Source organism: Thamnophis sirtalis, unplaced genomic scaffold (assembly GCF_051295495.1).
Source record: "Thamnophis sirtalis isolate CommonGarterSnake01/CBP01778 unplaced genomic scaffold, rThaSir2_p1.2 scaffold_7, whole genome shotgun sequence".
Classification (NCBI taxonomy): Eukaryota; Metazoa; Chordata; class Lepidosauria; order Squamata; family Natricidae; genus Thamnophis; species Thamnophis sirtalis.
Genome location: NW_028261387.1, coordinates 35,568,337 through 35,592,236, shown reverse-complemented (window position 1 = coordinate 35,592,236; position 23,900 = coordinate 35,568,337). Strand labels below are relative to the sequence as shown.

General features: G+C 39.1%; 1 protein-coding gene across 1 annotated transcript in view; it reads right to left on the bottom strand.

Moving 5' to 3' along the window:
- Positions 1 to 23,697, bottom strand: part of TRABD2B (TraB domain containing 2B) — a 326,342-nt gene extending 302,645 nt beyond the window's left edge. Inside the window, exons 1-2 of the mRNA XM_087720793.1 lie at positions 23,575 to 23,697; positions 21,073 to 21,633 (exon numbers count right to left, since the gene is read on the bottom strand). Coding sequence (XP_087576919.1) covers positions 21,073 to 21,633; positions 23,575 to 23,697 — 684 coding nt within the window. The remainder of the gene's footprint in view (positions 1 to 21,072; positions 21,634 to 23,574) is intronic.
- Positions 23,698 to 23,900: the final 203 nt, after the last annotated feature.

The window sequence follows — 23,900 nt, the reverse complement described above, 5'->3', positions numbered from 1 at the left end:
AATTGCTAACTGAATACTTTGTTTTTAACATGAATAAGGGTACACTGGAATTTGTATGGGATGCAAGCAAAGCGTATATGAGAGGAGTATTGATAAATATAAATAAATCACATAGACATAAACAAGGGGCAAAACGAACAGAGTTGGAGGAGGAAATTAAGAGGAAAGAGCTGGAGTTAACAATGAATCCAGGCGACACAAAGGTTTAGGAAGCAATCACCATATTAAAATCCCAATTTGATATGCTGATCTCTGACCAGGTAGCCACCAGTTTGTTATACGCAAAACATAATACTTTTTGTAATGCAAATAAACCTGGCAGGTGGTTAACTTATCAGATTAGGGGGAAAAAGAAAATTCGAAATATATCTAAATTGATCTACAAAGGGAAGGAGGTGTTTCAACAGGATGAGATTCAAAAGGCATTTCGGGAATTTTTTACAGAGTTGTATAAGGGGGATAAAATTAATGGTTTAGATATAGACAAATACTTAGATAAAGAAAAAATACCCTTAGTTAAAGAAGAACACAGGCAAAATTTGAATCAACCAATAACCTTGGGGGAAATCTTACAGGTAATTAAACAGTTGAAGTTAGGGAAGGCACCAGGTACAGATGGCTTGACAGCGGCTTACTATAAAAACTTACAGTTGGAAATGGTAGAACCTCTTAGAGAATTATATAATAAGATTCAAATGGAAGGTAAGGTACCTCCTTCATGGAAGACAGCCTTCATATCCTTGGTTATCCAACAATTGATAAACGCTGATCAAACAGGTTTTATACAAGGGAGACAGATGAAAAGTAATGTTAGATTAATTATTAATGCATTAGAATACATGGGAAAGAACAATCAAATCCCTGCTGCGTTCATATTTCTAGATGCTGAGAAAGCCTTTGATTGAGTTAATTGGCAATTTCTGCTGAAGATACTGCAAAAAATGCAGATAGGAGATAGTTTTTTACAATCAATCAAAGCAATATATCAACAGCAAACAGCTCAAATTATAGTCAATGGAAGTTTAACAGACTCTTTTCAAATTGGAAAGGGTACAAGACAGGGCTGTCCTTTGTCCCCGTTATTGTTTATTATAACTTTGGAAGTATTGTTGAATAAAATACGGGGCTTGGATGGTCTAAAAGGGATCAAGATTAGGCAGCAAGAATACAGAGTCCGCGCTTTTGCGGATGATTTGGTCATAATATTGGAACAACCGCAGGAATCTAGTACGGTTTTAATGAACATGATTAATCAATATGGTCATGTGTCTGGTTTTAAAATAAATTTAGGAAAAACAAAAATATTAGCTATAAATATGAATACTAAACAAAAGGAAGAACTAGGAGGGATGCTAGGATGTGAGGTAGTCAAAAAAGTCAAATATCTTGGGGTTAATATTTTAACCTCAAATGGGAAATTATACAAGTATAATTATGAACCACTCTGGCATAGTATACAGACAGAGATGAAAAAATGGGAGAAGTTACACTTATCTTTGCTGGGAAAAATCGCGGCAGTGAAAATGAATATCTTACCAAAATTTTTATTTCTTTTCCAAATGTTACCTATACTTTAAAAAGATGCGAATCTTTTAGAATGGCAGAAGGGTATCAATAAATTTATATGGGCAGGAAAGAAGCCGAGAGTAAAGCTGAAAATAATGCAAGATATACGTGAGAGGGGAGGCTTGAAACTACCCAATTTAAAATTATATTATGATGCAGTGGTATTGTCTGTAATTAGTGATTGGATCAATTTAACTAAGGATAGGATACTGAACCTTGAGGGATATGATCTGGTATATGGTTGGCATGCTTACCTGTTATTTAACAAAAAACTGGACAAAAACTTTAAAAGTCATATTTTAAAAAATGCTTTATTGCGGGTCTGGAAAAAATATCAACATAAATTAAATGATAAGATACCTATGTGGGCAATTCCCAGACATGCAATTGAAAATATAAATATAGCACAAAAACAGGATAGAATTACTTATAGACAGCTTCTTATTTTGGAAGGAGGGGCACCACAATTAAAATCCTTAGAGGTACTAAAAGAGGAGAAGGCAGTTCAAACATGGTTCCAGTATGGGCAATTACAGGCCAGGTGGAGAATAGATCAAAAAACTGGTTTTGTCCAAGTTGAGGACAACTTATTTAAACAAATAAGAGATCAAAGTTTAATGCATATAAAGAGGATATATAATGTATTAATACAGATAGATTCGGAAACAGAGTTAGTTAAAGATTGTATGGTAAAGTTGGCTCAAAATATTGAAGAACCAATAATGTTGGATACATGGGAAAAAATTTGGGTAAGAAATGTGAAATTTACACAAGCTCAAAACCTGAGATAAAATTTTTACAAGATGTTCTATAGATGGCATTTAGATCCTAAAAAGCTGGCTTCTATGTATCCGAATTTACAACCCAAATGTTGGAGATGTGGTTCTCTCGATGCTACATATTTCCATATATGGTGGACTTGCCAAAAGGTTAAGGCGTTTTGGATAAAAATATTGTGGATTATGCAAAATATCTTCAAAAGAAGGATAAAGTTTACTCCTCAGTTATTTTTGCTAGGTATAAGTACTGACTTTACAGCGGTAGAGACTAATTTGATTCTGCACTTAATAACGGCAGCAAGATTGTTGGTGGCGCAATACTGGAAGAAGGAAGACCTGCCTACAATTCAAGAATGGACATTGAAAGTTACAAATTTAGCCGAGATGGCTAAAATATCAGCATATCTTAAAGATCACTCAAATGAGAGATATAAACGAGACTGGAAAAAATGGATTGACTATATACAAAATAAATACGGGACTAAGAAATTCCAGTTAGCCTATGCTTAAGATCAGGAATGATTTAAATTGTTTAAAGTCAGCTTAGCAAGAAGAAGCTAAGATCATTGTAGAGATGTTATTAATTTTTTTTATTTCTTTTTTCTCAATAGATTTTAGACTGTGTTTGTTAAAAATATATACCGTGTACGGGTTCTGGGAAGTCGGGGGGGGGGACGAGGTGGGGGGTCGGGGTGGAGGGTGGGGGGAGGGAGGGACATATATTAGGTTAGACACGATGTGTTAAATCTCAAGGTAATGTGACTCCACATGTATACTGTTTTTCTTTAATTTCTCTTTAAAAATAGGATAAGCCAAGTACATTAACATACAGTGGAAATACACCAAGGGGAGGAGGACTAGGAAAGAAGAGAGATGGGTAGAGAGGGATGGGAGTGAGGGTGGGGGGGAAGGCGAGAAGGAACGGGGGGAGTGGATCTGGAGAGAGGAATGGTAGAAGGGAGAGGAAGTAGGGTAGAGGGAGATGATGGAGGGAAGATAGAAAGTTGGAGGGTGGTGGAAGAAAGAGGTGTATGGGGAATGGAAGAGGTATATTGGGCTTTCATTTTCTGGGGCATTGCTGACAAGAGGAATTGATGCAATTATTGTTTAATACTGTATGGTGTATACATGTGAGTGTATGAAAATGAAAATGAAAATAAAATATATATGAAACGGGGAAAAAAATCATCCAATAACTGCAAAGCTGCAGTTTCTCCATTCATTCTCACTTTCCTCATTCCCTTTGCTGATTTTCGCATCCTTTGCATAGTGAAACTATGCCTAATGTAAAATAAATATTCTTTCGCTATTCTCATGTTTCCACCTATAAAGGCCAATGTCTGTGAAAAACATCAAAGGCAGATAAAAATGTGCTTCATTGTAGAAAACAAACCAAGGATTATCGGTGTCCGTTGAAACTGTTCAAGCAACAGTGTGTATAATACTAAGGTTTCTCAAAAAATAATCTCACTTTTCTTTTTCCTCCTGTCTCTTTTCCTCCCTCTGTTCTCCAGCCCTCTTCTATCCTGGCCTCCTAGCCCTTCCTATGTTTAAATCTGCTTAATGTCACAGTTTATGAAGGCTGTATTGCCCTATGTATTGTCATATTCCATCTTGAACCAAGGGCTAGCACTGCAAATGGCTATGCCTTACAAAAATAACAGAAATGCCATCTGCTACAAGTTTCCAAAATGAATGTTGGAACAACTACATAAATGTTAAAAAAAATGTAGGCAGTCATGCTTTTAGTGTGTACCTCTTTAAACACCCATAAATGAAATGCAGGTTTTCCACACAAAAAAGGCTTTAGGGTTGTAAAAGGGATTGGGTGGGTTGGCTTCAGGAACTAAATAACTGAATATGCCTCTCCAGAGGAGGGAAAAATGACTTCTGGATATAGAACTCTTTGAGAGGTCATAGACTGCTGGTCTTACCCAGCTTCTCAACATATGGCAAAGTGTATTTTTTCCACAAGTGATGATATGCATGATTAGAATTGCATAAAGCTGCCCCATTTGCATCTTTGCCTTGCAAACAAACCATTTGATTATATTAATTAAATGTTCTCATCAGCCTCAGTTAGCATTTTCTATGTTCAAAGATGTTATCTAAATCATTGCAATGGCTACAGATTCCTCAGCCATGAATATTGGGCTGAGAAAAAAATGACTTGTCTAGCAAGCTTTCAAAGAACTACAAGATGTAGTGTATGCAAATAAAAAACTGCATTTCTTAATAGATGAATGTTTTATTATTCCAAACACTTTCATGGAAAAAGGGATTGTGTATATTGTACTTATCTGTGCACGTACAAATGATATTGTTCTTTTATAGTTAAAAGCATTGAACTATTTCTACCATCCTAACAGTCACTAATTCTGCACACAAGCACCAAAGCAGAGCAACCACTGCCCAGATTTATATTATATTTAGTCCAATAGTAGTTTCTTTGGGGTGGGGGGTGGGGGGGAAGGTGCAGATGATTTTCCAGTAAGCTTTATCAGCTGTAGGGAATTTCTGCCAAAGTTCATCATGTCAGTTAGGTTCCAGGGTGAAATTTGTAATTCACACTCAGAGAAACAAGGATATGAATGGCTAAATAAGATAAGTATATCACATCTTATATAGGTAACATGCACTATATTTATTTGATTATGTATTTAAGTAATTCCTTAAACTATTTTCCATGTCAAAAACAAGTTCAGAGGGCTGAAATATTCATGAGGTTCTCTTTTCTTCCTACTGCTTCCAATAGCAGATATTTTATTCCTCTCTTCTTGTTCATTGAAATAAATGGTCCATCCAGCAAACTGGAATATGTGGGAAAGTATGTATATATACTTTTAGACTAAGTATATAGCTGAGATAATACCATTTTTTCATATAGGAATAGACTGAATTAAACACAGCTGATACAATAACTTGCTATAATAATTTCAGATTACTTTTGGTGGTAGGTAATCATACTTTACCAATGATAGCAGAGACATTTTTCCATACTACATTTTATGAAGATTGAAAGCTGCTCAGAATCTTCTGGACTGGCCAACCAGAATAAATTTAATAAAATAAAATAAACATATATACATACAGAGAGAAGGTTTAATTCAGTCCTTCCTCTTAATACCACTTTGTATTGCCTTGGTAAGCCCACATTTGGAATACTGCATTCAGATTTGGTTGCCACAATGTAAAAAAAGATGTGGAGGCTCTAGAAAGAGTGCAGAGAAGAGCAACAAAGATGATTAGGGGACTGGAGGCTAAAACATACGAAGAACTGTTGCAGATATGTCCAGTTTAATGAAAAGAAGGACTGGGGGAGACATGATAGCAGTGTTCTGATATCTCAGGAGTTGCCACAAAAAAGAGGGAATCAAGCTATTCTCCAAAGCACTTGAGGATAGTACAAGAAGCAACCGGTAGAAACTAATCAAGGAGAGATGCAACTTAGAACTAAGGAGAAATTTCCTGACAGTTAGAACAATTAATCATGGAACAACTTGCCTCCAGAAATTGTGAATGCTCCAACACTGGAAGTTTTTAAGAAGATTTTGGATAACCATTTGTCTGAAGTGGTGTAAGGTTTCCTGCCTAGGCAGAGGATTGGACTAGAACAGTGGTCCCCAACCCCCGGTCCGCGGACCGGTGCCGGGCCGTGGAGTACCTGGCACCGGGCCGCGCAGCGGCCGGGGGGCCATGAATCATGATCGCTCTTTTAAATCCGCTCCTCTTAAATGCATTTCTCTCCCCCCACCTTTGGTCCCACCCTCGGCTCTCTCTCCCTCCCTCCCTCGCCGTCTCCTCCCTTCTCTCTCCCCCCCTCCCACACCGATCCATCGCCAGGGAAAGAGAGAGTGAGAGAGAGGGAGGGAGTCAAGAAAACTGTTCCGGCCGCCGCTGAAATGACTCAGTAACTTTTGCGCTTGGATCTGCTTTTTCAAACCTCCCCCAATCATCATCGCCTTCCTTCCCGCCCTGCCGCGCTTGGTCTGGCTCTTTTCTTTTTTTGCTCTCTCCTCCGCTTTTCCTGCTTTCTCCCTGCAATTTTGTCACCCAGATGCATGCTGTGGTTCGCGAGTGCGGCTCGGTTTTATGTGTCCGCTTCTCTTCCTTTCTCTCCACACACCCCCCACCTCCATTTAATTATTTTTTTTAAAAAGAAAGAAAACCGTAGTTCTGCCAATTGCAAAAAAAAAAAAGTGTGTGTGCGTGCATATCTGCCGGCGGGTGTGTGTTTGTGTGGTGTGTGTATGCGTGCGCGGAGAGAGACTGGTTGGAAAGGAAGGACAGGACTGGCAGTGTGTGTTTCTGCAGCCCCTCCGGTGGAGGCTGCACTAGCCTGCACTAGCCGTCAGATCTGGTGTTTTTTTTTCCCCTCTCCTTTTTCCGGCAGGTCGTTTTAATCCTTGCTAATTACTTTCTGTTCTTCGCTTGCCAGCTTCCTTCCCACCCTCCTTCCTCCTCCTCCCCCCCCCACCGCCGGGTGCGCCTCCCCGCTTTTACTCCCAAACAGTTATATATTTATATATATATTTATTTTCTCTCTCTCCACGGCATTCGCGCGTGCGTGCTCTGTTCTTTGCCCGCCGAATGTGGTGGGGAGGGGGAGGGCGGGCAGAAAGGTTGGTCCGGGTTGAGGGTTCAGGATGGTCTTTGAGGAACATAAGTCTGTCCGGGTGGGGGGGGGGCATATTAAAGCACTTTATATTTATGTAATTGTATTTTATTTTGTAAGGCATGTTTAAATACAATAAAATAAAAGTTGTTTAATCAAAACAATCTGATATATAAACAATCAATGTGTCGTCGCGAACAACGCCCCTCCACCCCTGCGCGCGCTCAGCGGGCCACGGTAAAATTATCAAAGGCTGACTGGTCCGCGGCGATAAAAAGGTTGGGGACCACTGGACTAGAAGACCTCCAAGGTCCCTTCTAACTTTGTTATTCTATTAGTGTATTATTGTAAAAAATAGATCCACTCAGCTTTTACCCAAGTCCACTATTCATGATAGGAAAAGTAAGGCACAAAAAGCTATGTCTTGATATGTCTGCACAAGAATTTTTCTTTGGGTGGTGCTTTCCAATCAAGGGGATGTGATGGTTAGGTTAAAAGAGTTGAAGTGTTCAAAGATCCCTCCTTTTGGTAAATATATTGCCAGCTTTCGGGACTGGTCCTGTCACTAGGTTGACTGAAGCAATCCCTTCAGATGGGAAATATAGATAGTCCTCGTATTACGACTAGTCATTTGGCAGCCATTCAAAATTATGACAGACTCTGAAAAGGGGACTTTCAATATGGATTTTGAGATTTGAGATTTGTTTTATTTATATGCCGCCCTTTTCCGGGAGGGACTCAGGGCAGCGAAGAACTCAAGGGGAAAGGGGAACATAGAACACAATACAAGTAGTTAAAATAGCCAAGAATCACACAGCCATACAGGTCGAGAGGGGAGGGGAACTCGTCAACCCCAGGCCTGCCGGCACAGCCAGGTTTTGACGGCTTTTCGGAAAGCCTGGAGAGCGGTGAGGGTCCGAATCTCTGCGGGGAGTTCGTTCCAAAGGGCCGGAGCTGCCACAGAGAAGGCCCTCCCCTGGGTAGTAGCCAGATGGCATTGGCTGGTAGACGGAACCCGGAGGAGGCCGACCCTGTGTGATCTAATGGGTCTTTGGGAGGTAATTGGCAGCAGGCGGTCTCTCAAGTACCCAGGTCCAATACCATGAAGGGCTTTATAAGTTATGACTAGCACTTTGAAGCGTATCCAGAGACCGATCGGTAGCCAGTGCAGCTCGCGGAGGATAGGTGTAACGTGGGTGTACCGAGGTGCACCCACAATCGCTCGCGCGGCTGCATTCTGGATGAGTTGGAGTCTCCGAATACTCTTCAAGGGCTGCCCCATGTAGAGCGCATTGCAATAGTTTCAAGGTCTATTGCCTCCCCCAGACATGTGACTGCGTGTGAGAGCTTAGCAATCACCTGCATTTAGGGCTCTTTCCAACACCCCACAGTCACATGAGGTGTAGTCGAAACAGGTATTTACTTCAGATTTCCAGCAAAATATGCCTCATTGCAAACAATAGTTTGCTTAATAACCATGGTCATTAGCAGCTACGGTGTTTACTTTACAACTGTGGCATTCTCTTAATGACCACCACAAAAAGGCATAAAATCAGGTATCGTCATGTGATCACTTTATGATCATTTCAACTTACAACCAACATTTTAGTTTCAATGACAGTGAAAGTCATAGAAAGCAGCAGAAAGGAATTATATGAACAGTAACTGTGAGAGAGGCCTTGGAGTCCTAGTGGATGGTCACTTGAATATGAGCCAGCAGTCTGCAGCAGCAGCAGCCAAAAAAGCTAATACAATCCTGGGTTATATAAACAGGCATAGAATCAAGATCACGTGACATATTAGTACCGCTTTATAAAACCCCTAGTAAGACCACACCTGGAATACTGCAACCAATTTTGGTCACCATACTACAAAAAGATGTTGAGACTTTGGAAAAAGTAAAGAGAAGAGCAACTAAGACAATCAAAGGCCTGGAGACTAAAACATATGAAGAACAGCTGCAGGATTTGGGTTTGGTTAGTCTAAAGAAAAGAAGAATTAGGGGTGACATGATAGCAGTATTCCAGTATTTGAGGGGCTGCCACAAAGAAGAGGGGGTCAAGCTATTCTCCAAAGCACCAGAGGGCAGGACAAGAAACAATGGTTGAAAACTAATCAAAGAGAAAAGCAACCTGGAATTAAGGAGAGGACAATTAACCAGTGGAACAGCTTGCCTTCAGAAATCATGGGTGCGCCATCACTGGAGGTTTTTAAGAAGAGTCTAGACAGTCATTTACCTGAAATGGTATAGGTTCTCCTGCTTGAGCAAGGGGCTGGTCTACAAGACCTCCAAGGTCCCTTCCAGCTCATTCTATTCTAATAAACTACTAGATTTGTCCTTTGCTCCTTTTCTGTGTTCCTCAATTGCAACAAAAGATGTAATTCTTGTAATTAATACTGAAATAAGATCCAGTTGTTTAAGACTGACTTAAGACAGTGGTCTCCAACCTTGGCAACTTTAAGACCTGTGGACTTCAACTCCCAGAGTTCCTCAGCCAGCAAAGCTGAAGTCCACAGGTCTTAAAGTTGCCAAGGTTGGAGACCACTGACTTACGAGGTTTCAGCAAAAGTCAAAAGGCAAGATGATTTGCTCAATCCATTCCCCATATAAAATCCATCTTGTCTACCAAATGACTTTTACTTCTAAAGTACTAAAGAAATGTTTTTTTCCACCACACGTCTGCCATGTCCCCACATCTGCTATCTCATGAGGTTGCCTCACCCTGCACAATAAGAGGGCTGTCCATGTAACTACCAGCTAGGGTAGATTTTTTTATAAATACAATTACAACCACAATTGAGCCCAACACTTCCGTTGCTAAGTGAAACATTTGTTAAGTGGGTTTGACCCATTTTACGATCCCTCTTGTTCAGTGAATCCCTATAGTTGTTACATTAGTAAAGCTGTTGTTAAGTGAATCTGGCCTCTTCATTGACTTTGCTTGTCAGAAAGTCACAAAAGGGGATCATATGACCCCGGGACACTGCAACAGTCATAAACATGAGTCAATTGCCAAGCATCTGAAGTTTGATCACATGACCATAGGGATTCCACAACAATTGTAAGAGTGAAAAGTGGTCACGAATCACTTTTTTTGGTGCTGTTGTAACTTTGAATGTTCACTAAGCTTTGCTGGCTGAGGAACTCTGGGAGTTGAAGTCCACAAGTCTTAAAGTTGCCAGGGTTGGAGACCACTGGTCTAGGGCATTGTACACCAGAACAACTAGACACAAGGATAGTCCCCCCCCACACACCCATATGCCATCACTCTGCTAAACCACTAATTCACACAACACTATCAAACTATTTAGTAAGGCCTGTATTACTATTGTTCTTCTTATCTTTCCTATCTCCTTTTCTACTTATGACTATAACTTGTTGCTTGTGTCTTTAGGATTTATACTGATTTATTTAATTTCCTAGTATGATTTATGTTGATTAAGTATCCTATGACTATCACTAAATGTTGCATCTTATGATTGATGATGAATGTATTTTTATGAAGACTATGATATGATTTATCACTTATAGCTTTTATGAACACTGAGAGTTTATGCACCGAAAACAAATTCCTTGTGTGTCCAATCACGTTTGGCCAATAAAGAATTCTATTCTAGGTGATTTTCCTGTACATCTCAACTTAATCTTTTTCACAACATGCGAAGCACTAGAAATGAGCACATCTAAGGGGTCATGCACCCTGTTGCAGAGAGACTACCGTTTCCTAGCCTTCATTAGGCACACTTGCAAATATGTTCCATGAAATCCGCGGTCCCGCTCTTAGCTCTGCTCAACAGAAAACTTTTGCTGGGCAAGGTCTTTTGTTAAACTTTTTTGAAACGGATCAGGAGAGGGAAAGAAAAGAAAGGAAGCCAAAGGGCAGATCAAAATATGGTCTATGTGTATCTACGAATGTTTCCTGCTGCTCAGAGACCCAGTACAAAGGGCCACCCATCAGCCTTTCATTAAATAGCACTTGCAACTCTCTGAATTTCTATCAATGGAGTAATCAGAGCTGCCGTGTCTCTGGATCTTATAGAACAGCAGGAGCTGAGCAATGAAGACTGACACAGTTAACAAAGTCACTCTTGCCACTTAATGCCAGGGAAAGAAGCAGAAAAGCAAGGCAACAATGTTTATTTGTCGATCTAAGAGTTAAGAAAGGAGGAAGGAGATGGGGTTTAAGTGTGAATTCTGGCAGGGCCTAGACAGAGTCCTTCTTTTACCTCTGGGTTTGATCTAATCAACTGCACTTTGCTGCGGATAGCATAATATAATCTAGATAATCATATTCATGATTTAAACATAATAATAGAGAAAGACTAGGTAGTGTCCTTTGTTTTGTCTCATTCAGTCCATCAGAGTTCTTTCTCACTGAAGGGGAAAGAAACGTGCTCCCCACGGAGAAGAGATTCAATGGGCAGATTTAAAAATCAAGATGCTAATGTCAAACCCGCCACAAGGCCATTTTGATCATTTTGAAAAACACAGCAACAGGGTAAAAGGCTTAGACGCCAACTGCAAAAGGATTAAGGTTACCTACAAAGAGCCAGTGATAGGAGATGAAAGAAAGCAGCAAAACGAAAGTCAGACAGGAATAAAATAAGCTAAAGGCAAAGAATCGAATGCACATTTCAAAGGTTAAACAAAGCTCCTGGGTTCTCTGAGATTAGCATGACGTATTGAAGCTGGTGGAGGAATCCATGGTTCCCTAAAATTAAGACTATCGTACAAAAATGAAGCAAGAGAAAGACAAAGGTTGTGAGTGATCATTACTCAGAGGCATTAAGAAATATTCTGGCATCCCAGCTAAAAAGTTGATGCAAGACATCAAACCAGAAATAGATTGTAGTTAGAGAAGAAAATGACGAACACAAGTGACTAATAGGATAGATTCTATAAATATATAAAAACCACCGAAACTATTGCTGCATAACATTTTATTTTCTTATTATTATTTTTAAAAGAACATTTTACAGAAAGAGGCAACTAGACATGGGACATGTTTGCACCTAATTAGAAGCAGATGACACTTCTGGGGTTATTATTGTTACCTGTGTATGTTCCCAAACTTACTTAACATTCCATAATACTGTCATGGCCGTAGTTTTCCCAATTATAATAGAAGGCTGAAGAAGCTGACCATCAGAATGATTGAAGAAAAATTAATGCTTTGAATATGATTCTGGATAAAATGGTTGATAATACCACAAGAAATACACACCATACAATGTTAGTTGAAGTAAAGTCACACCGCTCATAAGAAGCACTAACAATGAAGCTAAAGTTTATATATCTTTAGTGTAAAATACAAAAATGAGAATAACTAGGGGAGATTCTTGTTCCTTGGAAAAACTAAAGGCAATTGAAAGAGACTCACAGCAAACGAGTTGACTAAGTACTTATCTTTGATGATCCAACCTGGAATTTATATGAAATCAAAGAAGAAATTATTGACAGACAAAATGGTGAAATGATATTCTACAGGTTACAAATACTGTAGTAAGAAGTGACAGAACAAATGAAAAATTACACTGGGAAACTAGGCATGCTCAGTATATGTAATTTCAGGCATAAATCCTACTTTTAAATACAATGCATCTTTCCCTACCTTGCACACATTTAACAAATTGGGAAATGATTGTAAACTATGGAAAAGAAGGCAAGGATAAATACTAATTGGGCTTCTATCTGCGTATGAACAAGGATGCCTACAGGAGATGATTAGGTTCTGCATTGAAAAGGACCTATTTATGCTTCCATATAGTAGGTTATATATGTGTTACCAGATTGTTTTGTTTTCCTACTTGATACAGATCTTCAAGAGTGTTGGGGAGAGAAATATCAATTATTGCTTTCATATGCTTTTCCAATCCTTTCCCTTCCCTCCCCCAACAAAATCCAGCAGCAGGAGAAATAGAGAAAAGGCCCTGCCCTTCCAGTACCCACAATGAGCAATCCTTTGCACCCTGCATGCATTCAGAGCTGCTTAATAATAGGGAAAATAATAAAAGGAGGAAAACAATCCATACAATAACGCATTATGCCTGCAAGTCACCTGTATCATGTTTGTTTGGACGTTTTGTAATCACTCTGAAAATGGACTTAAAAGTATCACATGGAGCCTAGCTTACAAAGAGCAGTTCTCTATTTGAGAAGCTGAACAGTCACGTCCCATTTAAAGGAAAAGAGTCATTGAAAGCGTTGACATCAACAGTGGAAACACAAATAGTATTGAGTGTGTACATAGAACGCCAAGACACACTCTTATACTAATGGAAGACAGATGCCATTTTTATTCACATAATTACCATATATTTTAAATTAGTATCCGTGTATTTACATTTGTTTCTGCAAATTTTATATAAATCTTTGTTCATCCCTGCCAATGCCTGGGCTATATAAATGTCTATCTTAAAATTAAATCAAGCCACTATATCAGCATTCACTCTTATTGGTCATTATCTGATGCTAAATAAAAAGCCATATGTGTACATTTGTTATGATATCTTACTTTTATTTATTTATTTATGTTTATTTAGCCGCCCAACTCCAATGGAGTTCCATGTTCCAAAGCAAACCTGTACATTTAGAGTTATTTTGAAACTGCAAAGACTTAAACTAAAATTTCCTCCATCCATAGTCACCTTACAATTGAACCATTGCAACATGTTTTACATTGGTCTGCCCTCTGAAGATCATGCAGAAGCTTCAGTTGGTCTAGAAGCAATGGGGGAGATAGTTATGGGCACAATTTGTTTTGGCCATGGAATACAACTACTCCATCGGTTGCACCAGATTCCAATAACTTCTGGGTACAATTCAAGGTGCTTGTTGAGTTAATTTGTTCCACCATAAAAATAAAATAGCCTCAATCATATTTGACTCTTTATGACTACATGAATATAATTTTCTCACTATTGAAGAGTTGTTTCATCATTATCTTCTGAATTGTTTGCTTGTTAGCTTCTAAACTGTCAAAAATCCTCTACACCACCAGCATCTCTAGATTCTTAGCCACGGTTCCCAACTTCCGTTGCAAACAATTCTGAGAATTATTTTCTTCTAGTATGAGTATTCAATATATATTTGTTGCACATATGAAATATCAAACAAAGACCATACTCTAAAAAGAAGGCAGGGCCAAAGCAAAATGAATAAGTAAATGTATATTAATTGCTAATAAAACAAAGCAATTTAATTGGAAAGTAAAGTTGATATCCATATGTGTATTCAAGTACAAACCATTCTGCCACACATACATTTTTCACTGTTGCATACACACATATATACCGCAGACTCATAAACACCAAAAGATTGTCGAAATCTGGGCCCAGTCAGGAAGCATTAAGCAATGCAAGCTTATTTTGTATTAAATCCCCTTAATTCCAATGGGACTTGAATAGGATCCTATTAAAATTCTCCCTTGAGCTGAGTAGACTATGTCCATATTATATTCTTGGCAGCAACACTGAGTGGTTTTGCTGCTGAAATGCTGGTGTGTTTTTGGCTGGGGAAAGATTTTCTTCCATATAAACTGAAGTGAAAACGAGAGAAGAGATCTTTCGGATATTGCATTGTTGTTGTTTTCTGTTTGCTGCACAAAGGATCCAATTCAATTGGGTCTTTTATGCAAGCAAATCAAGGAATGTTTACAACAAAATCCCCCTGGGTTCAGATCAGTACACTAAGACATCAGATTAAGGAAGAACTTAATGATGCAAAGGAATTTATTTTGAAAATACAATTTTCTGTTCAGAATATGTGTTGTCTTAAACTGGTGCATGGTATATTTGGTTTTGGCTTAACACAGGAACTCAGCCATTAAGCTTGTAAATCATGGTTTATATCTTAGCATAAATGAATTAGGCCACTGTGGCTTGTTAAACTTTTGCCATAATCTCTGAATCAAACATTACATACCCTCTTCAAATGCTAATGAAGGTTCTGAAAAATTGAGCTTTCTTCCTTTGAAACATCTTCAGATTGTTCCAGAAGGCATAAGAATACAGCATTGGATAGACTGATATTTTGTAGTATCCCATATAGTATTTTAGTAGTGTAATATAAAGATGGGAAAGGGGCAGTGGTGGGTTTCAAATTTTTTTAGAACCTCTTCTGTAGGTGTGGCCTGCTTTGTGGGAGTGGCTTACCATCCATGTGACCAGGTGGGAGTGGCTTGCCGGCCATGTGACTGGGTGGGCGTGGCCAACATGTAAAATGTGGTGAAACTCACTTAACAACGCTCTTGCTTAGCAACTAAAATGTTGACTCAGAAACTCTGGCATTTGAATCATGCAAGTCTTAAAGCTGTCAAGTTACAAGACTCTTGCACCCCTAACCCCTTAGGAAAAAAAACCCAGGGGTGTTCAAACTTGACAGCTTTAAGACTTGTGGACTTCAACTCCCAGAATTCCTCCTCTCGCTCTTCATCTTGATGATGTGTGGACGGTCGGGGCGAGGGAGTTGGAACCAGTTCTAAATGCACTGTAGATTTGTGGAACCTCTTCTATAGAAGAGGTTAGAACTGGCAGGAACCCACCCCTGGAAAGGGGTAAAAAAAAGCTAAGCTTTTAGGAAAAAGAGCAAACCTCTTGCCCCCTCTTAGAAATTCTTGAAAGCAGATGCCTAAGATAAGGTGACCAGACGTCCTGATTTTAGCGGGACAGTCACGATTTCTAACAATTTGTCCCGTGTCCTGGGGCGTTTTAAAAAAGTCCCAATTTTCTGGCTTCATGTTGAAAGCCCAGTGGATTTGCTTAAAAAATCCTAACCGGGGCAAGACAAAAGACACTCTGTCTAACGCTCTCTCTGTCTCAGTACTTTCATTGAAGATATAATTAAAACGTTAAAGCAAGAAAACAGACCCTCCCCCGCGCCCCCTTTACCTCCTTTTATAAGAAAAGATGACCCAGTACTATAGAGCTGCAGGAAATACTTAGCTAGAGAAGCCGCAAGTGTTCCTTCCTAGATTTTCTGGAGGGGAGGGGCACGGAGGTTGGAGGTCAGCTCGTGTGGAAAAAATGGTGGCAAAGTTTCTTTAAAAAATATTTCCCTGACTAATTTCACCATTTTAATTTGCTCAGTTCTTTGTATTAACATCTATATCATTCTGGATTGACTTGGAGTTCCTGCCTGCTGGTAAGTGAGCTGGGTTTTTTTCTTTTATTTTTTAATGTATTTTAAAATAATATTTTATTTATTGTGCATAGAATTTTTTAAAATAGTTTTATTCTGTGTGTTATTGTCTTAGACTATTTAAAAAAAGATTCTATCCAAAATAAATTGAAGTGAAACCATGTTTAAAAATTCTATGCACAATACTTTGATATATATTGTGCATAGAATTTTTAAAAATAGTTTTACTTCAATTTATTCTGTGTGGAATAATTTGAAATGTTTTACTTCAATTTATTCTGTGTGGATTCTTTTTTTAAATTGTCTTAGACTATTTAAAAAAAGATTCTATCCAAAATACAAAATACCAGCTGCAGTTATTCACTTAAGAACTGTGGCAAGAAAGGTGGTATAGTGACCAAAGTTACAATGGCATTGAAAAAAGTGACTGATGTCCATTTTATACACTTAGTGACCATTTTCACACTTAGCAACCGTTGCAGCATCCTCATGGTCACACGATCAAAATTTTGATTTTTGGCAACAGATTCGTATTTATGATGGTTTCAGTGTCCTGGGGTCATATAATCACCTTTTGACAAAGTCAAATGCAGAAACCAGATTCACTTATGTTATTAACTTGTCAGCTACAGTTATTCACTTAAAAACTGTGGCAAGAAAGGTGGTATAATGGGCTTAGTGACCAAAGTTACAATGGCATTGAAAAAAGTGCCTGATGACCATTTTTCACACTTAGCGACCATTTTCACACTTAGCGACCGTTGCAGCATCCTCATGGTCACGTGATCAAAATTTTGATGTTTGACAACAGTTACAATTTATATTTGTAAATTGTAGTTATGTTGAAATAAAAAAATATTACAATACTATTTTTGCGTTGTATGAAAATTTTTGTTGCTCCGTATAAAATTTTTAATCAAGCCCCCCCTCCCCCCCCGGTCAAAGGTGTCCCTCTTTACCAATCTGAAAATCTGGTCACCTTAGCCTAAGAACATTTCACTATAGCATGTCTTCTGGGACCTGGTTTCCAAATGTTGTAAGTTACACATATTGCAATTAAAATAATGCTTAAAGCAGGTTAAAGAGAACCCTACTGATGCTGAGAACAGATTCAATGTTGTAAATGATCACAGATGTTGTTCCCATCAACCTAGACATACCATTGGAAAACAAATTCTGGTCAATTTCTAATTTCTACCATTAATACCACTAATTATATTTTTTCTTAGAAAAAGGCCCGAGATTCAGGATTTAGAGAGGAAATCTTGTTCATCATAATCCACTCCTTTCAATTAAGGCCATAACAGTAAAACCAACAGCAGAATTGCTAGACCATATGATAATATTACAAATTGCTCCTTTTAAACAATTTGCCAGCTGTGAAGGCCAGCCAACCGGTTTTTAGACTGCAGTACAAAAATGATAGAAGAGATTTTGCATTTTAACTATCTTTTATTTCTTTTCTTCTATTGCTGTCAGCAAGACTGTCTGTGGTTTTTTAATGTATCTTTCAGATGCCCGCATACACATTAATTCTGCTACCATGTCAATTTTATTCCATAAAGGACTTGCATAACAATATAAACATAGCATCCACCTTAGAATGATGTGATTCATCAGCCAAAGTAAAAACTACTAAGGTATTTTTAAATCTGATAGACTACCTGCTTGTGAATGACAGTAATTGTTCAACTACCCCAAATCAATGAGTCTGGAAGTAATAGATTTATAAAACCAAAGCCCTCTTTGGAGTATTTAATCTTTTTTCCCTTTATTACGCAGAAAAATCTACTAAGAATAATGATGTGCAGAGTTAAAATCAGACTCTTGGGGAGAAGAAATATAAACCAGCATTAGTTCTCATCCTGAGAGATTAAAAGAGAGTTCATGCTTACAGCCACAAAAATGTGTTATATAGTTCAGATTTGTAAACTTCCCACTGTACATTTTTATGAAGGACTTTTAAAAGATTTAAGTACTATTTGACCTGATAGAGACTCCAGCATCATAAGCAGCACAGTGTGTCTCTGCTAATTATTTGTGAACTTGATTTAAAGTACTGCAGTCTGCATTTAAAATAGGAATCTGAATGTTAACTCTTCAATGAAACTGTCACAAATATGTTGTTCACTTTGCAACAAGTAGGCCGAAGAATATTGATTCATTAGTTGCTACTGATTGGTTGGGTTTCCCCTGGTCATTTTTAAAAAGTTCTTTTTAAAAAAAATATGGAACTAATGTTTTGCCATAGATACTCACTGTATACTAATGACCCAATTGATGAACACAGATTTGTAATTCCATTGACCCCTTTCAAAACCTGAAAATATTTATTCTACAGTGCCAATATTAATAAAATAAAACTGTTACTGAAACAGCAAAGCCTATTTTAAACCTTTGCATACCCTATTTTCTTGTAATTCCAGAACAGGGGGAAAATGGATTTGAATTCCAGATGTAAAATGCATTTGCTTAGAGGAGGATCTTTGGGATAAATGACAAAAATCTACATCATTAGTTGGCGAACAATTTATAAGGGAGAAGACAAAAATCTAGTAATATTCTCTCAATGTATTATTATAAGCAATTGATTAAAAAAAAGTTTGATTGGAGTTAAATCCCTCACTTGAAAAGGGAATTCCTATCAAGTCTTTTAATCCAAGATTGAAAATTTGTAGTCTTTCATGCTTTCAACTTCTATGGACATCAACAATATGGTCAATGGATAAGAATCAAATAAGTCTCACCCCTTCTTGTTATCAACATACTGTAGACAGCCTACTCTAGTCAAGCAACATCCAGATTCCATACCTCTCCTTTAAAACAGGTGTTTGGTAATTATAACATTTTCTAAGAAAAGACCTGATTGTTTTCACACATACTTTTTTCTGTGACTGTATCAAAATTGAAACTATTTGGACAAATAAACGATCCCAAAATGAATCTGTTAGAATGTTTTTCCCATTTTATTTCAATTCTGCCATCTATTTTTTGGCTGGATGATCAACTAACTACATATTTTTACAGGTGATCTTTGGGAGAGCGGCTTAATGGAAAGCAGTGCTCCATCCAAAATCTCACAGACAATGTATTCTTCAGAGAAGCATAAGAAGCCCATTACCTAAATCAAGGGATAAATCTAGATTGTGAGAACAAGGGGTGTCTAATGCTGATGGTTTTGCTGTAAACGAGGAGCAGCTGTAATTTTACAATCCATATTTTAATGCCATAAACACACATACATACAATCCAAGAATAAGTTAACATCATAGCATTTACTATAAACAATATTATTACACACACACAAAATGAATATAGATTGGGTATAAGAGAACACAACGCAGGTGGGTTCCTACCGGTTCGGACTGGTTTGGCTGAGTAGGTAGTAACTTGGCCTGCCACGCCCTTGAACCGGTTCTAGTGGCGGTGGTGCCATCTTGATTTTTGGTTCTGCACATGCGCAGAAATGCAAAAATTGCATTGCAAAAATGTATTTTTTTCCTTTTCTAATGTGTGAATGCACAGACCTTTTTAGGTGCAAATGCGCATGCGCCCCGAGCGCACTTTTGGCATGTGTGTGAGTGAAACTAGCACACATGTGCAAAAAAAATTGTGTACTGTTCCAACAGTAATGCCAGCAGCAAACCCACCCCTCGGACTCTACCCTTATGAATACCCTTAATAATGCATTTCTTTTGACTTATTCAGTATATACTGTAGTATATATATATAAAACATACAGAAAACATCTACATTTAGAAGTAGAAAACAAGGCTATATCAGCATTCTTTGGTAGAGGATTTAAGCCCTTACCAAATACAATTAGAAACTGCATTCTTTCAGGAGCATCCCAGCATTTTATATACCGATAACTATAAAAACAGCAAATATCCTGAATTGAAGATCCACTCCTGTCTGTATATCCATCAAAGGAGGCCCTTTGAAATTGAATGGAGCTTATTGCATAATAGATGTGTATAGAATTGCACTGGATTCCATATTCCATACATCCATTTAAAATAGGTATTAGGGTAACTGTAAGACCATGTTGGTCCAGAGCAATGAAAGAAAAACTCACATGCAACAGCAAGAAGCAACCCCTTCCGGATCTGAATGGGTTTGACAAAATATATAGCATCTGTCTTTCCACAGAATGCATGGGGTGCTGAGGACCTTTCCATCTTGGCATGGAGCAGATCCAGGCCAAATGTCTGTATTTTCCCCTCCCCTGCATGTCATTAACATGCATAGTGACTTAATTTCAGACAATTTTCTGTAGCTTCTCACTGTTGCACGTAAAGCATCTGACACAATAAATCTGACCTCCAAGACACTAGTATCAATGCTCATTGAAAGACACACCTAGAAAGATCTAGCTGCCTCTTTACTTTATTTGTGTTTGTGCGTGTGTTTGTGTGAGTGTGTGTGTGAGTGTGTGTGCGCACCATATATTACACATCTGATATTCTTTTCAAAACCAAGGAATCATTGCAGCATTGATGTTTTTCCCACCATACCCGACTTCCAGATGCTCCTCAAGGTTATCTTCAAAAATCAGTTTTCATATTTAACCATAATGCAAATTATGGAAGAAATCACATGGTAATTCTATCCTAAACACACATCCTAAACTTTCTTGTTTAGAAAAGGCAGGGTGCCAAGGCGGCTTTAAATCTTATTCCTACGTTGTGCAGATATTCAGTATTAACCTCCTGTCCTGGCACTAGGATTCCGTGTTGTAACTTTATTGCAGTTATCACATTATCTAAAGAGGAAAACCAATTATCTGTGTTCCCATAAATCTACATTTCATAGAAGAATTTCACGAAAGTTCATTGAAGAATATAAACATAGGATACATTAGCATCTGGCATTAATTCATTCGGCAGTTTCTGCCTGTCCCAAACTAATGCCAGTTCTTTTTAAAGAGAAGACACTCTCTGGAAAATTAAAAGATCTTAGATCCCCCTTACCTGGGAGAAGTTCAGCCCATTCAGAGGGTGGCATTGCTCTTCTACTTTCTCCACAGCTCCCGTGCCTTTCTTCATCCTTTCGGCCTCTTGAGCCAGGTGGAGGTCCAACACCGGCACTCCCCGTGAACGGACGTCTGTCTCAGTCAAGGAATTGACCATCAGCATTACCCAGACAGGCCTCTTGCGTTCCCAATTTCCAGCAATGGCATTGAAAAGGTAATCAGCGTAAAGGCCTTTGCCCCTTTGATCCGGAGTCATCCAGTGAGGCAGCATCAACCTGACATAGTCAAGATGGCGTTTGAGGCGATGGTAAAGATCCCGGGGAAGCACATCTTGTAAATTCTCTCCACGAGGAAGCAACTGACAGTTGGCCAGGCCTGAGATAGTGGAAGGGTTTGTGAGATCCAACTCAAAATACACACTGGAACTGGCTTGGAAAGCAGCTTTGGAGTTCTCAGGAACAAAATCCCACACCCGTGTGTAAGGCACATGGATGGTGCCAAATAAGTAGGCAGGGGGATCTCTCCGGATTGTCCAGAGGAAAGAGTTCAGGTCTCTTTGCTAAGCAAAAGAAATCAGAAAGGCAACTAATCAGCATCAGGGACTGTGCTGTGACCGAGATATTTAAAGCCAGCATTTTTTTTTTTAAAAAAAGTAAATGACTCAGAGAGGAAATGCAGGTGTGTACTGTGATTGTCACCTATTTTGGAATTGTTTGAAGACTATTGTTTCACATAATCTCTCTGATACTAACCTAAGAGATATTGAAGCAATATCTATTGACATTACATGTGCTAGAACAATTCTACTGAATTCAATCAAGATTTTAACAAATACTCTGTTGCAGGGAAAGATACAGACTTCACTGATATATTATGCCTTAATATCCAAGTGACTGTCCATTGAGTTGGAGAGAGCTATAATAACGGAATAGGTTACTATCCTTGGTGCTCTCTGAGCTTGCACTGATGATGTTACCTAGTTTGGGTAATGAAAGGTCTGCAAGAAAATAACCAAGCTCAGAGAGCAGCAAGGACTCCTCATTTCAATCCTGAGCTGCAAATATTCTCCTTTATAGGTCACTGTACTTTAAACAGCCTTCTTGTATGGAAGAAATACATTTAATACAAGCAAGATTTTGTTCATTGTTATATATGTACATTTTTGGACAGAACATAGTACATCAAACACATATATAAAGCTGCACTCAGTGGAACAGGTTTATCTTCTTTCTTTATCTAAGCTAAGATCAGCTATTTGGGTCATTTATCCTTGCATTTGATGAGGCCAGAACTCTATACTTAAGAGATAACCTTGTTCTTTTATCCAGCCTACGTGGGCTCCCTATGCAGAGAAGTTCTGCAAATCCTTAACCGATTGTCCCAGAGAGCCATAATTTGTCAGTAATACATACTAATTTTATGCCGCCTGTACTCCTGTCAGAAGCAAGTCTTTTGATCCTAAATTGGAAGCAAGTGTGTAGTTCCACTGGCTTTCATATAACCTGAGGCAGCAGATGATACCGGTAATAACCACAGTGCTTCTAAAGGACAAGACGATCCATTCACCTGAGTTTTTGCACCAAGGTGCCCCATTTTCTCTAGGATTTCAAAACAGTATATACACAGTCATCTACTTCTCCAGCCCAACCTAAATACAACTCTGAGGTAGCTGAGGCTAAGAGACTACAGGACAGGTGGCCCAAATCTTCTAATAAGGGACATGGCACAGTGAAGACAGGTCCTAGTTTGGCACTATAACTTATTTAAAGGAGCTGCCGTTTCAGAAACATGAATAGGTGACATTATGCTGTAAATTATGCTGTCTTTATTTTACTAAACTATACATCGCCCATGAAAACCCTGTTTAAATAAAAACAAATTACAGAATATGGAAAAGTTGACCGAAGGACCCTAAGAGTTATTAGCTTTGCTTCGTCTGAATCAGAGTAGAAGCACATACATAGGTATAATCATACCTATATTATTAGCTATCTAGGTATGGCCTAAACGTTTTCAGAGGATGCCTGAGAAAAGATGGGAAGGGCTCCAGTGTTGGCAAGCAGAGGCTGTTAGCCTATCTGGTAGTAAAAGTCTACGACTTGACTACAGGATTATTTGCTACCGTTTACCAGCCAAGCAGCCCAATGTGCTCGATGCTGCCTAAGGGGCAGACGCTGAAATCTGCCTTCTTATCGAGTTGACCATTTACGTCCACTCTTTCCAATACCGGTTCTCCAGCCAAAGGCGGCGCTCCCCAGAGAGCCCAGCCATCATCCCCCAGATCTTAAGGGCCCAATTGCAAAGCCCAAACTTTCGGGGTCCTGGGAAAGAAACCACTGGCTGACTGAGGGGCTCTTCGGGGATCATCTCAGGAAATCCCAAGAGATTGCCGCACGTGGCGCTGCCCAGGCTCTGCTTACTTGGAATCTCCGCCACCCACACCTCCTTCCACCGCTTACACCTCTCCTCTTGCCACTCCTCCCTCGCTCGCCCAGCTCACCGATCGGGGCAGCTGACATCGCCTTGGGTCCATTTGCTGCCGCCTCATGGGCTCGGGTCGAGCCGACGTCGGCAAGGCTCCCCCGAGCACAGCAACGCAGATCAGCGCCAGGTGGGGCTGCATCCTCTTCCTCCCCGGTGACGCGCCTTGCCGGCTGTTTTTTAAGAGGAGCTCTTCGCCGGTCGGATTGCCTTGGGTGTCTCGATCCCAGCCGGCCAATGTCCTGTCTGCATCTGACAAGTGCAAAAAAAAATAAAAAGGAAAGGGAAAAAAAAGCGAGAGTTCGCGTCCGCTGCCCTGGTTGGCGGGACGGCGAGGGGGGGGGA